Genomic DNA, 16,799 nt, shown 5'->3' on the forward strand with positions numbered 1-16,799 from the left:
TAAAGGTCATTGAAAATATTTTTAATAATATAAATTATCTTACTAACCAATGAAACATTAGCAGAACATGTTATAGAGTAAGAAGACAAGCGACAAGCTCAGCAGAATACTGTTTACTTTAATTAAACAGTAAAGTCTTCAGCTTGCAAGCAGTAATAATAAAATATTTTTATAAAATATATTTTTCTTGGCAACGCGATATTGTATTGCATAATAATTTATATAAAAATTACCAAAGTTTGAACAAACATGACATTTGAGTCTGGTAAATCTCGACAATTTCTAGCAGCAATTGTTGGTATGTTTTTATTTTTTATTTTTAAATTAAATTAAATTTGTGACAATAAAAAATTTATATTATTAAAAGAATAAGAAAAATTTTTTTCAGTATAGTCACATGGTAAATTTGTTTTTTTTTTTTAATGAAATTCAGTGTAATTGAAAAAGTCTTGACTTAAATTAATGTCTTTTCAAAGTTTTATATCAATTTCATCAATAATTAATTTCTATTATCTCTACATAAATAATTAAGAAATGACCTTTCACTTTATGAAATATTGACATTTTTAAAGATATAAGCTCATCCCGATGTTACTCTCATCAAGACCTTTCATTTGAGTACCCACATCAATTTTTCATATATTTATATATATTATATATATGTATATATGAAAAATATATCAAAAATGCATGTGGGTACTCAAATGAAAGCTTTTGATGAGTGTAACATCGGGATGAGCTTATATCTTTAAAAATGTCAATATTTAAAAAAGTACAGTGCAATTTAACAAGTCACATAGTGACTGCAAGGTTGCAAGTTTTTATTTTTAAGCTTGTTAATTATTTTTCAGTGAATTTATCAGCATTATTGCATGGTTTGGCAATTGGATGGCCTTCACCAACAATGCCTCGGCTCCAAAGTCCAGAAACACCTGTTGGAAACGAACCTTTGTCGGACTATCAAGTCTCCTGGTTAAATAGTATCGTGTACATTGGATCACTTACTGTCTTACCAATTTGTAGATATGTATCAGAAAATTATGGACGAAAAAGAGTTGGTTATCTGATAACCATGCCTCTGATAACCTGCTGGATTCTCACTTTATCAGCGAGTAATTTTTGGCACTTACTTATCGCTCGCTACCTTGCTGGTGTCGGCGGGACAACAAGTCTGTTTTTAACACCGATTTATGTATCGGAGATCTCCGGTGACAGTATCAGAGGGCAACTAGGAAGTATCTTCATGTTCTCACTTAAATTTGGAATTTTACTCGGTTATATTATCGGTGCATTTTTGTCGTATCATTTATTCGCTGTATGCGCACTTTTAATGTGTTTTCTTTATTTTTTGTGCTTCAATTTTCTCCCAGAAACTCCGATTTATCTTCTAAGCAATGAAAAAGAAGTTGCGAGCACCGAGTAAATTAATTTTTTTATTACATTCTTTACTTTTTAACTAATATTAATAAATAAAATTTGTCTTACAGGTCTTTAATGTGGTTGAAGAATAATGATGAAACTGCAGTTGAACGTGAATTATCTCGGATGAAAATTTTTGTTGAAAAAAATTATAATGCTAAAAAAACTGTAAGTTTGAAAGATTTATTCCGTGATAAAGGCACTATTAAAGCTTTTATAATTGCGATGACACTGTTGTGCGGCCAACAAACTTGCGGAATTATGATTGTTGTAAGTATTATTCTGATAAATTAATAATTAATTTATTAATTTTAAATTCCTTTATTATCTCAGTCCAAAAAATTCTCGAAAATCACCTAATTTTTTATTTTTTATTCATTAATTAAATTAGAACAAAAAAATATTTTTTAAAAATTACACTTACAGTTTTTCAAGTTTTTTACAAATGAAATTTTTCAATAAAAAAATTTCTAAAAATTTTTAAATGTCCGTTAGTTTAATTTTCATTAATATTGAAATCAGCTGACATTTTTCAATTTTTTTTAATTTTTATAAAAAAAAAAAAAAATTTAGAATTTTTTTCAATTTTTAAATGTGAAAAACTTTTTAATTAATTTTTTTTTTTTCTTATAAAAATTAACAAATGTTTAATTTAAGTATCATGATCAATAAAAATAAAATTAATAAAAAAATTTTAATTATTTTAGCTGGCATACACGGCAAAAATTTTCGAAATGGCAGGAAGTGCATTGCATCCAAATATATGCGCAATTATAATTGGCTTCATCCAAATAATAAGCTGCTGGTTATCGATACTGCTGATGGAACGAGCTGGAAGAAAAACATTGATATTAATTTCATGTATAGGCATTGTAACATGCAATTGTATTTTAGGAGTATTTTTTTATCTCAAGTCTCACTCGTACGACGTGTCCTCAGTAAATTGGCTACCTCTAATATCACTTTCGGCATTTTCAATATTATATTGTCTTGGAATGGGCCCAGCGCCTTTTGTCGTCATGTCCGAAATTTTCAGTTCCGATATTTCTGCACTAGCTTCTTCCATCGCTCTTCTTTTTATGGGTCTAATGGGCTTCGTTTATATGAACACTTTTCCTTTTCTCGTTGATTTCATGGGAATACACAGTAATTTCTTCCTATCTGCTATTGTTGGTTTACTTACTCTTACAGTTATTACTTGCATGTTACCAGAAACAAAAGGAAGAAGCTTACAATCTATTATCCATGAACTAAATGGCATAACTGAACATTCGGGAGTCAGTAAATCTATTAAAGGAAAAATTTCAAACCGAATATTAAGTAAAAAAAAAGAAATTAAATAAATTAAAAATTTTTATTTAAGATTAATATTTTATTTTATGATAATTTATTAGTAAATAAAATTTAAAAAAATATCTTTTTATTGTTAAAAAAAAAAAAAAAAATTTTTAAATTTTTTTTAAGTCGGTAATAAAGTTTTCATTTTAAGAAATTCATAAAATATTTTTAAGTGACCTCTAGCTGTCAAGTTTTACAAAACAATCACAACAAAAAATCACGATTCCATTAAACCAGATAAAAATAAAAATAAATTAAAAATTGGTGAATGTTTAATTTTTATACTTTTTTAATTGTATTGTATTGTTGTTTTTATAAATGGCTTCATTTGGAAGATACAATGGGCGATCTAATCAAGAGCTTGTCAACTACCTTAAACGTAAGTAAACAACTAAATTTTTATTGTAATTGATTTGTTAAAAAAATTTTTAAAATCAACAGCTGAAGCCTAACTTCAGTGTCATTAATATATTTTTATTTCAGGATCAGGAATTATTAAGTCTGATCGTGTGTTTGAAGCGATGAGTTCTGTTGATCGTGCAAAGTACGTAGTTAGAGGAAACCCGTATGTAGATTCACCTCAAGGTATTGGTTATGGCGTGACAATAAGTGCTCCACACATGGTGAATATTTTTATAACATTAAAGTTAGCAGTCACTTGATAATTTTTTAATTTTATTTAATAAATAAATTTTTTTTGAAAAAAAATTTTTTGTTAAATTGTAATAAATTAAAAAAAAAAAAAAAAAACAATTTTTTTTTTTTTTTTATTTCTACACGAAAAGAAGAATATGACACTGGATATTATCCCAGATAATACTCAGTGATATATGTGGTAAAAAAAAAAAATTCAGATATTAGTTTAAAAAAAAAAAAAAAAAAAATCCAGATTATACTGAGTGATATCTGGAATTATAATCATTATAATCTGGAATTATAATCATTGTAATCTGGAATTATACTTAGTGTAATCTGGGATGATATCCAGTGTCATCTTGTTCTTTCCCTGTACATGTGGGATTTTTTTTATTAAAATTTTTTATAAAAATATTAAAAAAATGGTAAAATATCTGTTAATTTAATATTAAAAAATATAATTATAAAGATTAACAATTCAGAAAAACAAAAGGTTATTTTTTAGCACGCTTATGCATTGGAGTATCTCGAGGACAAATTAAAAAATGGAAAGCGAGCGCTGGATGTTGGTTCAGGTTCTGGATATTTAACAGCATGCATGGGAACGATGGTTGGTCCTGACGGAGTTGCCGTTGGTATTGATCATATCTCTGAGCTCCAGGCTCTTGCTACACGAAACATCAAAGCTGATAAGCCAGAATTGCTAGAAAGTGGTCGAGTCAAATTAATCGGTATGTTTCGATTCTTCACAGGTATTTTTTTAAGTAATTATAATTATAATTATGGATTAATAAAGTTTTATTTTAAATAATTACTAATAGTTGGAGATGGAAGACAAGGGTATCCAAATGATGCACCATACGATGCAATTCACGTTGGAGCAGCAGCCAAGGAGACACCATACGCTGTAAATATAATATTATTACTTCTTTTAACTAAAATAAATTGTTCTTCATCAAGACAATTTAATTTAATAAAAAGAAAAATGTAAGAGTTAATATTATTTAATTTAATAATAAATACACAAATTGAATTATTTTCCAGCTAATTGATCAATTAGCACCAGGGGGTCGTTTAATAGTACCAATAGGTCCCGAAGGTGCTGACCAAAAACTCGTACAAATTGATAAAACAATAAATGGAGAAATACAACAACGATCGCTCATGGGAGTCGTTTATGTACCTCTGACTGACAAAGAACGACAATATTCATGAAATAAGTGTTTGCTTCAATAAGTTACTCTTTTTTTTTTTTTTTTTTTTTCTACAATTTACTGATATTTAATCAAAACAATTCTTAATATTTAGAAAAGAAATTTTTTTTTTTTCTTTAATTTTTTTTTAAATGTCATTATTTAGATTTTTTTTCACAAAAAAAAAAAAAAAAAAAAAAATTAATTGATTAACAGTCACAATTAGGAACATATTAATTAGATTTGTTAATTTAAAAATTTACAGCAGATTTATTTTTAATTAAAATTGTATACATTTACATAAAATATAAATTAATCTAACAATTATTACAATAGTGGCATAAAAATAACCATCAAGTAATTTAATTTAATTTAATGACTGATTTTCAACTAGTATATACGTATTAAGTATCAATAATTAAATAAATACTATTTTTACTTAATTTAACTTTATTTGTTTGCGCGATATATTTCTTTTTTTCAACATTTTTTCTAGGTACGTAATCTTGTTTTTTTATTACAATATTTTATATAAATAAAAATAATTATTTATATAATTCTGATATGATTTTTTTATTTTAAAAATTTTTAAATTAAAAAATTTATCGAATAATATTTAAAATAATTAAACAAGAAATTATTTAATTGAAAAAAAAAAAAAAAAAAAATACTTTTGTCAATAAAATGAAAAAATTAAATTTTTTAAAGTAAATAAATTAAAATTTTGTACATCCAAAAATTTTTAAAATAAGATTAATTACGAAATTAATATAATTATGCGAGTCAAATATTAAAATTAATATTAGGAGATTTTTTTATAAGCAATTGTCTTTTAAAATATTGTTAAAACTTTCTAAATTTAATAAATTAAAAATTATACGTCATTGATAATTAAAAATACAGTCCAGTAATTTAAAATTTAAAATTAATAGCACATGCAATTGAGCATTAATTAGTAATAAAATTATTTAAATTAAAACTTAAAAACAATTGGTAACATATCCTAAAAAAATGATCCGTTAAATAATCATTAATAAATGGAATAATTTAAAAAATAAATTACGCTATTAATATACTTTGGAATATTAAAGATACTTAATTAATGCGATACTCAAAGCCGAGCCAGTTGTTATTCCTAATCCAAGAAAAGCTCCCATCATTGTCGAGGCAACTTCTTTATCTTGAGACTCAACAACACTGCAAAAAAAAAAAAAAAATTAATATTAAAACGAATAATAACTACTTAGTGAATCATACTGTATGCTCTAATTAATCGCTTACGTCGGAGTTAGGATAAATGCAATGTTGCACAAGTATCCGTTACTAATGGCGAATAATATTGTTATTAAAATATAATAAATATCACTTTGAATATACACTGGTAGAAAATGACGTGGTTGGGCGTTGCATACCATGAACACTGGGATAAATAGAGCTCTTAGTAGACTGAGAGCGAGAACAACCCACGGCTTTTTTTGAGGCTGAAAAAAAAAAATAATTTTATTAATTAAATAATTACACAGTAAAAAATTTTGCGTCAAAAAATTTTTATGTTAAATATTTAACACTTCTTTGTGTTAATTTAAATGGCTTTGTCTGTTGGGCTTGATTGTTAATAAATAAATATTTAAAACAAAATTTTTTGACACAATGACGCAAAATTTTTGATATTGCGGCAAAAATATTGGACGTATAAAAAATTTTTTACATTTTAGTTGTAATAAAATTACTTCGTATACTATTTAAATACCAAGATAAGACATAAATGGCAAATTAATTAATAATTAAATTTATACTTGGAATTAGAAAATAATACGAAGCATTGATAAAGAATTTAAAATCATGTTTTTGTAATTAAAAAAAAAATTTACTAACCCACAAGAGTATCCCCGACAACAGACGCCCAACATAATCTCCACAACTGAATGTAAGATAAGTAACAACGGGTACAAAATAAACGTCATTCCAAGCGTGTCCTTGACCGAAACCTTGGCTCTCTATTAACACAGTAACTCCTGGATAGACTGCCATGGTTACGAAGAATACCGAAAACATTGTCAGTCCATAGGGCAGTATCCTTTTAAATATTCTCCGATAAGATATTTTCGGTTCGTCAATAAAGCTAATTTCGGCGTTGACTGAAAAATTAGGCTCTTCTCTTGGCTTCTGTATCATATGATGTTTGAAAAATTCCTTAAAAATAAAAAATATAAAATATATCAAGATGTTTACATATTAAAATTTATCAGAATAAAATTATCATTACAGTTGGGGATTTAAATAAATTACTGGAGACAAAATTTTTCTTATTCTCTTAATAAAATAGATTATGAAACAAATACTTACTTCTTCTTCGAGAACAATGTAAGCAATTAAAGAAAATAAAAGTACAACATCTCCGATGATGAAATAAACTAAACCGGATACTACGGGGCTAGCTCCGATCCACAAGGAACATATTTCGGTAAGGGCAGTGAAAATTCCACCAAGTGCCTGTCCTCCGGACATTGCTGTGATGTATCTCGGAGAAAAACGCCCGACGATGCCCATTAGAGTCCCACCAAATATTGCGCTTAGTGCTAAAATTAATTTTTATTATTTTACAAAATTAATAGTTAATAATTTATTTACCGCTTACCGTTTACAATCGCAACAGTGCTCAAAGTTATTATCAAAAATGTATTTTGCCCTAAAATAATAAAAATTAATGAAGAAGTAATTAAAAACAATTTTTAATTACAAAAAAATTTCTTACATTCGTCGGTGTTTATTTTAACGAAAATTGTCGTCATAATAAAGAGAATAAATATCAACAATTGCGAAGATATCATCCGGAATTTTTGTGACAGTCTGAAAATAATTTTTTTTTAACAAGATTAATTTTCAGTAGAGCTTTAATTGGAGTTTAGACTCACCGCTTACTGAGAAATGTATTGATTATCAAAAATAACATGTTGGGTAAAGCACTGGAGACATTTAAATACGAAGTGAAGCTAACTTGCAAGTCTGTTTTACTCTCTAATATTTCTGTGTGCGTGTAATTATTGGTTCCGCTGTTATTTGGATGGATTTGCCGGAATTTAAACATCCAGTAGTCGTCGGCAGTGATGAAAAAACTCCATGGTATCAGAGTATTTATTCCAAGTAAATAAAAAACGATATATGCTAAATGATATCTGAAAAATTTATAAACATTAGACGTAAAGTTTAGTCTGAAATTTTTATTTTAAAATTCTAAAAATACCTGTCAGCTGGTTGTGGTTTAAAAAATGGTTTTTTATCTGGTATAGAAACACTAGCGTCATCAATTTCCGTTTCTATATCTTCAGATTCACTATCACTTGCAATATTACTTAACAATGGTTTTCTATTTATTGGATACGCCATTTTCTGTAAACAAAATATTATTAAATACACTAGTCACAAAAATTAAGGGATATAAAAAAAATTCCAAATTTTTTGGTGATTTTCAGCGAGCTGTAACTCCGAGGAAAATGATCGCACAGAAAAAAAAAAAAAAAGAAAATTGTAGCTCCAAGTGTCTAGTTTTTAGATATGACCATGAAAATTTTTGTCATCGTCAGGTCTGGAGAAATCCTAAGAAAACTACTGAAAAAAATTTTTCGAAATTTTTTTCGTCTTAAAAAGGTCTACGGGCTTCAAAAAAATTTTTTCGATTGTTTCGTTTAAAAGCTCTTTTAGTAAATTTAATACCCTTTAATTTGACGTAATCAAAAAGCCTGTACGATAATTTGCCGCGGAGTTATCGTCAATCAAAGCAAAAAAGTTTTTTTTGACTTTGGAAATCAATAACTCTGGAAATAATGACCGTATAGGAAATCGAAGGAGGGTTTTGAAAACTACACAATATTTTCTATAAGAAAACGTAAACCGCTTTTGAAGAAAAAATTTTTTTTGAATTGAAAACTCGGACTGAAAAAAAGACAAAAATTCGCATAATTAAGGATATTTGGATAACTTGGTATAACTTTGGATAAAATGGATGAACAAGGGATATCGTTGGTAATTTTTTAACTTCAAAGTGTCCCCTAAAATCCCTAAGAAATTCAAAGCGCTGCGATTTTTTTTTCATAGTGCCCAGAAGCTTCAAATTCTGTGTTTTCGCAAAAATCACCATTATGAGCAATTTTGTGATTTTTATTCATTTTTCCATTGAAAAAAATTTTTTTCAAAATTCTTTATTTTTCGATCAAAGAGATTGATTTTTCAAGAAATTTGAAAAAAAAAAAAAAAAATTTTCAATTTTTTCGAAAATTTTTTTCGAAATTTTTTTTTATCGTCTTCAGAATGCTTCACTATTGTCAAAAAAATTAACTCAATTTTTTCTGTCCGCTACAACTGCCTTAGTTTTAAATCTCATTTTAAAAATTCAATAAAAACAAATTGATATACCCCCGCGGAGTTCGGCTTTTCTTCACACAAAACTTGAATTTTACGTTTTCTTTTTAGCCTAAATTCCTTACGTGAATTTTATGTAAGCTTTTCTTTGATAAGCACCTTTTGATATGCCTCGTCGACATTTAGCTGCCACAGATGTGGCTCGCATTGTTACCCTCCTTCAAGAGGGCTACAGTCAGGTGGAAGTAGCAGCTTCTATGGGAGTGAGCCAGTCCGTTATCAGTCGGGCCTATGCCCGATTTAACGCGACTCAAAGTTACGATCGTCGTCCGGGTCAAGGTAGACTACGAATCACTACCGAGCGTGATGATCGAGCTATCATTCGAGAAGCTCGTCGAAACCCTACTGCGCATGCCCACACGATCGCTCATCAATTTCGCAATCGTCGACAACGTCCTCCCCAACAACACATATCGGCATCGACGGTTCGAAATCGCTTTCGAGAGCAAGGACTACGCGCTAGACTCGCAAATCGCGTGCCTATGCTCACTCCACGACATCGCCGAGCCCGATTGGCCTATGCTCATGATCATCACCATTGGGGTCGTAGACAGTGGACCAGTGTATTATGGACTGACGAATCTCGATTTTGTCTTCATGGCAGCGATAGACGATCTCTCGTTTGGCGCCGTCGTGGAGAACGAGATCGGGATGGTTTTACGAGACCAGTTACAGCTTTCAATGGTGGATCAGTCATGGTGTGGGCAGGCGTGTCCTTCAATACCAGAACCCCGTTGGTCATCGTTCGTGGGACGTTGACTGCCGATAGGTACGTCGACGAAATTCTGGAGCAACACGTCCTGCCTATGCGCACACGCATGGGGGCAAGACGGTTCATTTTGATGCAGGATAATGCTCGTCCTCACACTGCAGTTCGTACGCGAACTTTTCTCCGCGCCAACAACGTAACAACGCTTAATCATCCAGCAATGAGTCCTGATTTGAACCCAATTGAGCATGTTTGGGACATGCTTGGGCGTCGATTGCGGCGAGACTATCCGCAACTGCACAATCTTCATCAGTTGACTCAAGCGTTGTTACGTTGTTGGCAAGGAATTTCGCAACGTGATGTTCGACGATGCATCAACATGCAAGAGCGTTTACGAGCTGTGATTCGGAACAGAGGTGGCAATACACGGTACTGAGCAGTTACTGCCGTGCGTACAGAGGTCATTCGGCAGCTGCAAACAGACAAACACGCAGACAAAGACACACACACACACACACACACACGTGTGTGTGAGAAGCGTAAATCCGACCGAGCAACCTCCACGTGGTACGCTTTGGGTAACGCTAATGCCGGCGGTAAAACAACAGTCGAAAAAAATTGAGAAAATTTCGAAAAAAATTTTCGAAAAAAATTGAAATTTTTTTTTTTTCAAATTTCTTGAAAAATCAATCTCTTTGATCGAAAAAATAAAGAATTTTGAAAAAAAAAATTTTTTTCAATGGAAAAATGAATAAAAATCACAAAATTGCTCATAATGGTGATTTTTGCGAAAACACAGAATTTGAAGCTTCTGGGCACTATGAAAAAAAAATCGCAGCGCTTTGAATTTCTTAGGGATTTTAGGGGACACTTTGAAGTTAAAAAATTACCAACGATATCCCTTGTTCATCCATTTTATCCAAAGTTATACCAAGTTATCCAAATATCCTTAATTATGCGAATTTTTGTCTTTTTTCAGTCCGAGTTTTCAATTCAAAAAAATTTTTTCTTCAAAAGCGGTTTACGTTTTCTTATAGAAAATATTGTGTAGTTTTCAAAACCCTCCTTCGATTTCCTATACGGTCATTATTTCCAGAGTTATTGATTTCCAAAGTCAAAAAAACTTTTTGCTTTGATTGACGATAACTCCGCGGCAAATTATCGTACAGGCTTTTGATTACGTCAAATTAAAGGGTATTAAATTTACTAAAAGAGCTTTTAAACGAAACAATCGAAAAAATTTTTTTGAAGCCCGTAGACCTTTTTAAGACGAAAAAAATTTCGAAAATTTTTTTCAGTAGTTTTCTTAGGATTTCTCCAGACCTGACGATGACAAAAATTTTCATGGTCATATCTAAAAACTAGACACTTGGAGCTACAATTTTTTTTTTTTTTTTTTCTGTGCGATCATTTTCCTCGGAGTTACAGCTCGCTGAAAATCACCAAAAAATTTGGAATTTTTTTTATATCCCTTAATTTTTGTGACTAGTGTAATTGTATTAAAATTAAATTAGACATCTGGAAATTTTTACAATTTCTTTTTAATCTTTATTAAAAAAAAAAAAAAAAAAAAAAAAATTCACATGTAGAAAATATTAAAAATTATTCGTGCAATTTTTTTTTCAATTTTTTTAGTTCTAATTTAATTAATAACAAAATCAAAATTGTTGAACTAATAAAATATAACAAACTATAGAAGCTCTAAAAAATTATGTGCAAATTTTTACAAATAATTTTTTAAATCTAGTTTATTATTTAAAAAAAAAACTGCAAAGTGTCTGTAAGTTTTTATGTCATAAATAATTAATCTGTTGTCAGTAAAAAATTAAATATTTCTTCTTGCCTAGAGAAAATATTGAATAAAAATTAATATTTATAATTATTAAAAATAATTTACTTACTTTAAAATAATATGATCCAACTTTTAAGAAACATAAAGCACTGAATTGTAAGATTTAATACAGATACACTAATTTATTGTCTAGGAATATAAAAACATAATAAAATAAATGGAGCTTGCTCATACATATCTGGAGCTAGCGATACAACTGGCAGCAACTAATAAATACTAGTCTGTACTTAGATTCACTGAAAAAAAATTTAATATCATTATTATTATTATTATTATCATTAATGATTGATGATTAATTTGTTGTCTGTCACTAATCTCCATATCTTGTAAATTTTTATAATACTAAAGTTAGCCGAAGTTTTTAATTTTTGGATTTTTTTTCAATAATTAAATTAAAACAAAAAATTTTTTTTAAAAATTGCATTTACAGTTTTTTAAAAAAAATTCTAAAAATTTTTACATTTCTAAATTTTTTATGAAAATAAAATTAGCTGACATTTTACAATTTTTTTTATGGAAAAATTTATTTTTTAAATAATTCCACATGTAGAAAATTTAAAAAACAATTCATGCAATTTTTTCTAATTTAATTAATGAATGTCTAATTTTACTATCACAAATTTTTAAGTGAAAGTATATGACATTAAATTTATCTGTCACTTCACAAGTGTTTTAATTTTTTTCAACAAATAAATTATAGCAAAAAAAAAATTATTAAAAAAATAAACTTGTAGAAATTTTAATAAATTAAAAATGCAATTTTTTTTAAATAATTTTTTTGTTAAAGAAAATTAAAAAATTGTCAAGTGACAGCTGACTTTAATGTCGCGAAAGTATATGTAGCATTCAATAGTACAATAGTAAAACAAATACTTACTTATTGATGTTTACAGCAAAGTAAATGACGAAAAATCTCATAGACCAATCATTTTCTAGCAGCAGTGAATTTTTTTCACCAACACATTATTATTACAAACATACCCGTCACTAACGGGTGATTTGTACTCGAGAGGTTTGCTATTTAAATTTTTAAAGATCAATGACGTTTAAATGTGTCAAAATTCACATTTTGTTTCTTTATTTGCGTAATTTAATTCCGATAACAACAAGTGAGACAGACCAGCCTGTGGAGAATGAGATGGCTGCTCTATACAAACACAAACGCAAATCAGCTGATATTAATCTATGTACATATACTCTCACGCAGTATAGTGTGTGTCCATTTGAATCCAGAGCTTTGACAGTAACTATACACTGTAGAATGTTTTGAGGTTAAAAAAGTGTTGTGTACATTTTTGGAGTTTATTTACAAATATTTGACAGCACGTGGCCACTGTCAAATTAAAAAAAATAAATAAAATGAGAGACAGCGATTATTTGGCGAGATCCACAAATTCTTCTAGTACCTCCTCTATTATAGACCTTGTTATTGACCCAGCAAGAAAAAAATTTCCATTCTGTATCGTGTGGACTCCAATACCTTTTCTGACGTATGTATATTTTTATTATGATATTAAAGTTAGCTGTCGCTTGACAATTTTTTAATTTTATTTAACAAAAAAAATTTTTTCCGAAAAACTATTTAAAAAAAATTTCATTTTTAATTTATTAAAATTTCTAAATGTTCATTTTTTTTTCTCATTTTTTTATGCAGCAATTTATTTATTAGAAAAATTATTTAAAAAATAAAGAAAAATTTAATTTGTAAAAAACTTGAAAAACTGTAAATGCAAATTTTAAAAAATGTTTTTGTGTTTTAATTTAATTATTGAAAAAAAAAAAAAAATCCAAAAATTAAAAACGTCGGCTAAACTTTAGTATTATCAATAAAATTATATGAAAATTAATGTAGCATATATTTAATCATTTAAAAAATTTTATAATAAATAAATTATAGTAAAAAAAAAAATTGAAATTTAGAAATTAAAAAAAATAAAAAATGCAATTTTTTAAAAATAATTTTTTGGAACAAATCTTTTTGTAAGATAAAATTAAAAAATTGTCAAGTGACAGCTAACTTGAATGTTATTAAAATTGTATAATAAAGTTAGTCGACATTTTTGATTTTTTGATTTTGGTTAATTTATTAAAAAAAATTTTTTTTAGATATTTTTTTCCATTTATTGGTCATATGGGAATATCAACGTCAGCTGGTGTAATTCGTGATTTCGCTAGTCCATATCATGTTTCTGAAGATAACATGGCGTTTGGAAAACCAACAAAATACTGGCAATTAGATTATTCACGAGCACGTGGTGGTCTAGCTGGATGGGATGCTGCTGTTTCAGAAGCTAGTGATATTTATAAGAAAAAAATGGTATAAAATATTTTTTTATTTTTAACTTCTATTAAATTATTTAATAAAAAATATATTTATATTATTAGCACAACTTATTTTGTGATAATTGCCATTCGCACGTAGCAACAGCTTTAAATTTAATGAATTACGACAACTCAAGTAATTGGAACATGGTGAAGCTAGCATTCTTCATGTTAATAAAAGGAAAATATGTTGGGTAAATAAATATTTTTTTAATTTATTCAAAGTATTACACATAATAAATAATGAATATTCATAAAGTTTAATATTACTTTATTTTTTAAGCTTCTTAGGATTTGTTAAGACGTGGTTGCCTTTTGTTATAATCATAACAATTGTAACAATACTTATCACTGTCTATTAAGGAATTTTTATGGAAATAAAAAATTATATTAATTTTTCATTAACAACAATAAATTATTAAAATATATGTAAGTATTTACGGTTTGTTTAATTATTTAAAAATTAATCCAGGATTCACAAAATTTTATAACTAAAATTATACGTTAATAAGTTTATTATAAAAATAATTATTCATCAGGAGAATGCGAGCGATATTTTACAATTTTACAATAGTACATATAATTTATCATTACATGGTTACGTATAATTTAAGCAGATTAATAATCTCATTATTATTCTAATAACTAAATTACTATCAATGACACAAATTGTTAACTAGTTTTGATTTAGCAGCACAATACACACCAAAAATTTACAGATAATTTAATAATTTAATTAATTTTTTTTATTAACTTGATTTAAAATTTGCTGTGAAAAAATTATAAATCTATTATTACAATTTTAATGATTAAAAATCGGATCATTTATGGGCAAGTTAAATACCAAAAGTTCTTAATAAACTTATTAAAAAAATATTCCATAGTTTTTTTTTTTTTTTTTAATTACATTGCTAGTAAATAATATAAAAAAAATATTTATAATGGCTCATTCTGTTGCAGCATCCATTTCATTAATTACACCTTTTTCAACGCTAAAGTCATACTGATAATCTTGACTCATAATACGTGTAATAAAATTAGCTATCTCGTCAACACGATGCCTATCTAACTCAATGTCTCTGTCTAACTCTTTATTCAATTCAAATGGAATCACACTTAAATAAGCTTGAGTATCACCTAATGCATTTTGATCAGCTAAAGCCGATGATCTTGATCCAGGTAGAGGAGGAACAATTGGGAGGTTCACCCCACGATCACCACCCAAGGTCGGGTAAAGTCCGCTTGATCCCGATGGAATATTACCGGAGGCTTCTGGACCCGGTGCGAATGGATTTGCCTGTTTTTCAATTATTATATAATTGTCATTTTGACTTGAGGGCGATGATATCTCCTCTGTTGACTCTGTTGGCGATTCTTTGTTCTTTTTCTTTCCGAAAAACCACGACATTTTAAACTGTTGAATAAAATAATTGCATTAATAAATGTTAAATATTTATTATAAGAATTTTTATTTAATTATTAAATTTTTAATGATATTTAAGTTAGCAGTTATACTTAACCATTTTTTAATTTTTTTTTTGACAAGTAGATTTTTTCCAAAAAATTGTATTTAAAATTTTTTAAATAATTTAAAAAATTAAAAAAATTCTTAAAATTATTAAATATCTGCTAAATTAATTTTATAAATTTTTATTTAGATTTAAATTGTACAATATATAATTTTATAATTAAATTGTAAATTTAATCAGGTTAAAATAATTTTTTTTTTTAATTTTACTTAATAAGATAATTTTTTTAATTATAAAGAAAATATTATTTATCATCTTTAGATAAACTCCAATTGATTTAATAATATAAAGAGCTGGTAAAATGATTTATTTCTAAAAACAAAAAATAATATTAATAATTAATATAAATCTCTTTGTTAAATCACTGAATATTTCTTGAGAATAATACAATTTTATTTTTCCTCTCTGTAATTTTATAAAATTACAATTTAGCTCCAAACACTTGAGGTTAAAAATAGAATAATAAAATTAAAAGCAATATAGATAAAAATATTTGTAAAAATACATGTACAGAAACAAATAAAGTGCAAAGAATGTAAAATAAATAAAAATAATCTACGCAATTGTTTATTTAGTAATAAAAATAAACTTACTTGTAAAATAATATAAACCAATAAAAAATATTCTATCACAATGACATCACACTTGAGGTTTGAATTAATTTAAACGATGAAATTAATTACTTGAGAGTGTTTTGGACAAGGATTAATTAATTTGTCACCATATGACAAAATAAAACTAAACAGCTGACACTCATGCGTTGTTCTCCGCATCCCATATCTCTAGTATTTGTAATCGTTTATAAATATATAACACATGAGTGATCTTAAAGGTTAAAAATTATCACATGATACTGAAGTTGGCCGTCAGCTGTCGATTTTAAATATTTTTATAACAAATCAATTGTAATAAAAAAATGCTCCTAAAAATATTCACTTGTAGTTTTTATTAATTTTCACACAAAGAATTTTTTCTTTATTAATTTCTTTGCTGTAAAATTAAAAAAAAAAATTTCTAATGTCAGCTAACTTCAGTGTTGTTCTATCACAACGTAAGTCATAATTTATACAATTTTAACAATTATTTATTCTTAACTTTTTTATTTACAAACTATTTGTTTTTAATTTTTAACTTCACAATTGATAACACTAGTTGACAGACATTAAAAATTTTTTTATAATTTTATGACAATTAAATTATAGAAAAATTGATTAAAAAATTTCCCATGAGAAAATTAATAAAAATATAATATTAAACTTAGCCGACGTTTTTAATTATTTGAATAATTGTCATTTATTTAATTATAACAAAAAAAAAATTTTTACAAAATTCCATGTGTAATTTTAAAAATTTCCTACATTGAAAAATTATTTTTTTATTTT

General features: G+C 27.1%; 5 protein-coding genes across 5 annotated transcripts; 3 read left to right on the plus strand and 2 right to left on the minus strand.

The window, feature by feature from the left end:
* The first annotated feature begins 102 nt into the window (after positions 1 to 102).
* On the plus strand, positions 103 to 2,774 carry LOC141530064 (facilitated trehalose transporter Tret1-like). Its single transcript, XM_074246925.1, has 4 exons — positions 103 to 298; positions 852 to 1,419; positions 1,488 to 1,689; positions 2,127 to 2,774. The coding sequence occupies exons 1-4, from the start codon at positions 250 to 252 to the stop codon at positions 2,760 to 2,762; spliced, it is 1,455 nt and encodes a 484-aa protein (XP_074103026.1). The 5' UTR covers positions 103 to 249; the 3' UTR covers positions 2,763 to 2,774.
* Positions 2,775 to 2,919: 145 nt separating this feature from the next.
* Positions 2,920 to 4,687, plus strand: LOC141530068 (protein-L-isoaspartate(D-aspartate) O-methyltransferase). Its single transcript, XM_074246930.1, has 5 exons — positions 2,920 to 3,136; positions 3,241 to 3,380; positions 3,899 to 4,124; positions 4,215 to 4,300; positions 4,438 to 4,687. Exons 1-5 carry the CDS (start codon positions 3,076 to 3,078, stop codon positions 4,606 to 4,608), a joined length of 684 nt encoding a protein of 227 aa, XP_074103031.1. The 5' UTR covers positions 2,920 to 3,075; the 3' UTR covers positions 4,609 to 4,687.
* Positions 4,688 to 4,764: 77 nt separating this feature from the next.
* On the minus strand, positions 4,765 to 12,692 carry Ent1 (Equilibrative nucleoside transporter 1). The gene is made up of 10 exons (XM_074246926.1): positions 12,444 to 12,692; positions 11,616 to 11,802; positions 7,831 to 7,976; positions 7,502 to 7,762; positions 7,342 to 7,436; positions 7,225 to 7,275; positions 6,933 to 7,165; positions 6,462 to 6,779; positions 5,868 to 6,067; positions 4,765 to 5,783 (listed from the first exon to the last, which is right to left on the minus strand). Exons 3-10 carry the CDS (start codon positions 7,971 to 7,973, stop codon positions 5,672 to 5,674), a joined length of 1,413 nt encoding a protein of 470 aa, XP_074103027.1. The 5' UTR covers positions 7,974 to 7,976; positions 11,616 to 11,802; positions 12,444 to 12,692; the 3' UTR covers positions 4,765 to 5,671.
* A 79-nt stretch (positions 12,693 to 12,771) lies between these two features.
* Positions 12,772 to 14,988, plus strand: LOC141530069 (transmembrane protein 222). The gene is made up of 5 exons (XM_074246932.1): positions 12,772 to 13,056; positions 13,673 to 13,883; positions 13,952 to 14,082; positions 14,172 to 14,317; positions 14,849 to 14,988. The coding sequence occupies exons 1-4, from the start codon at positions 12,926 to 12,928 to the stop codon at positions 14,248 to 14,250; spliced, it is 552 nt and encodes a 183-aa protein (XP_074103033.1). The 5' UTR covers positions 12,772 to 12,925; the 3' UTR covers positions 14,251 to 14,317; positions 14,849 to 14,988.
* LOC141530070 (uncharacterized) lies at positions 14,386 to 16,372 on the minus strand. Its single transcript, XM_074246933.1, has 2 exons — positions 16,011 to 16,372; positions 14,386 to 15,302 (listed from the first exon to the last, which is right to left on the minus strand). Exon 2 carries the CDS (start codon positions 15,294 to 15,296, stop codon positions 14,835 to 14,837), a length of 462 nt encoding a protein of 153 aa, XP_074103034.1. The 5' UTR covers positions 15,297 to 15,302; positions 16,011 to 16,372; the 3' UTR covers positions 14,386 to 14,834.
* Between the last annotated feature and the right edge of the window lie 427 nt (positions 16,373 to 16,799).

The sequence above is a fragment of the Cotesia typhae genome, unplaced genomic scaffold (assembly GCF_013202065.1).
Source record: "Cotesia typhae breed Kobodo isofemale line unplaced genomic scaffold, CoteBio_Ctyphae contig_48, whole genome shotgun sequence".
Lineage (NCBI taxonomy): Eukaryota > Metazoa > Arthropoda > Insecta > Hymenoptera > Braconidae > Cotesia > Cotesia typhae.